Source organism: Acanthisitta chloris, unplaced genomic scaffold, assembly GCF_000695815.1.
Source record: "Acanthisitta chloris isolate BGI_N310 unplaced genomic scaffold, ASM69581v1 scaffold6025, whole genome shotgun sequence".
NCBI lineage: Eukaryota > Metazoa > Chordata > Aves > Passeriformes > Acanthisittidae > Acanthisitta > Acanthisitta chloris.
The window spans coordinates 20,106-20,851 of NW_008671985.1; the positions used below are offsets into that span (position 1 = coordinate 20,106).

Here is a 746-nt window from a genome sequence, read left to right on the forward strand (position 1 = left end):
TAGAGAAAAGAAAACAAAGATTGAATATTCTATTATCCAGAAAAGTTATTAACTTCAGTTCTTTATAAAAACCGTCATCAAATTGCCAAATGTTCTGGAATTTTTAACTTTAAAAAACTGATAATACAAACTGAATACAAAGCTATGATGCCCCCAAATTATCATCATACCTTAAGGTTCTGTTCCCATAACATCCCAGGTCTCCAATACCAAGATCATCAGCCATCAGTAAAATGATATTGGGATTTGAAACACTCTGTGTTTTGACACTGTTTATGGAGCACTGGTAAATTATTAGAAGTAAAAGGAGTCCCATCTTCTTCCTGGTGGGTAAGAACAAGTAGAAAATATAAAAAATAAACACTTTTTTAAAAAAATTGACTGTTTATCTAATTTAGTCCTCTTATTGCCCAATGCACAGTTTCAAAAAAAAAGAGATTGAATATTTTTATTTGGCTTTTTTCTCAAGGCTTTTTTTTTACATTTTCTCTCATACTTCTTAAAAATAAAAATGCATGTTTTAGTGTATGGCTATTTTTTCCTTCCACCCCTAAACACAGATGAAGCTTTTAAATAAAGGCAAACAAAAAACTAGCTACAACCTCAGTGACAATTTTGCATTCTCAGATGCACTATACAGCAATAAATCATAAAAGCAAATAAGGCTTGGGTTTTTTTGCTGTTTTTTTCCAAGTACAAACGTGATTTGAGGAACACAGAACCTGAAATCATTTAGGACTAAAACT

The 746-nt window shown here is 31.0% G+C and overlaps 1 protein-coding gene across 1 annotated transcript in view; it reads right to left on the minus strand.

Moving 5' to 3' along the window:
• Positions 1-316, minus strand: part of LOC103801881 (steryl-sulfatase-like) — a gene marked incomplete at its 3' end in the record, with an annotated part of 20,403 nt that extends 20,087 nt beyond the window's left edge. The window contains exon 1 of the mRNA XM_009074317.1: positions 171-316. Coding sequence (XP_009072565.1) covers positions 171-316 — 146 coding nt within the window. The remainder of the gene's footprint in view (positions 1-170) is intronic.
• Between the last annotated feature and the right edge of the window lie 430 nt (positions 317-746).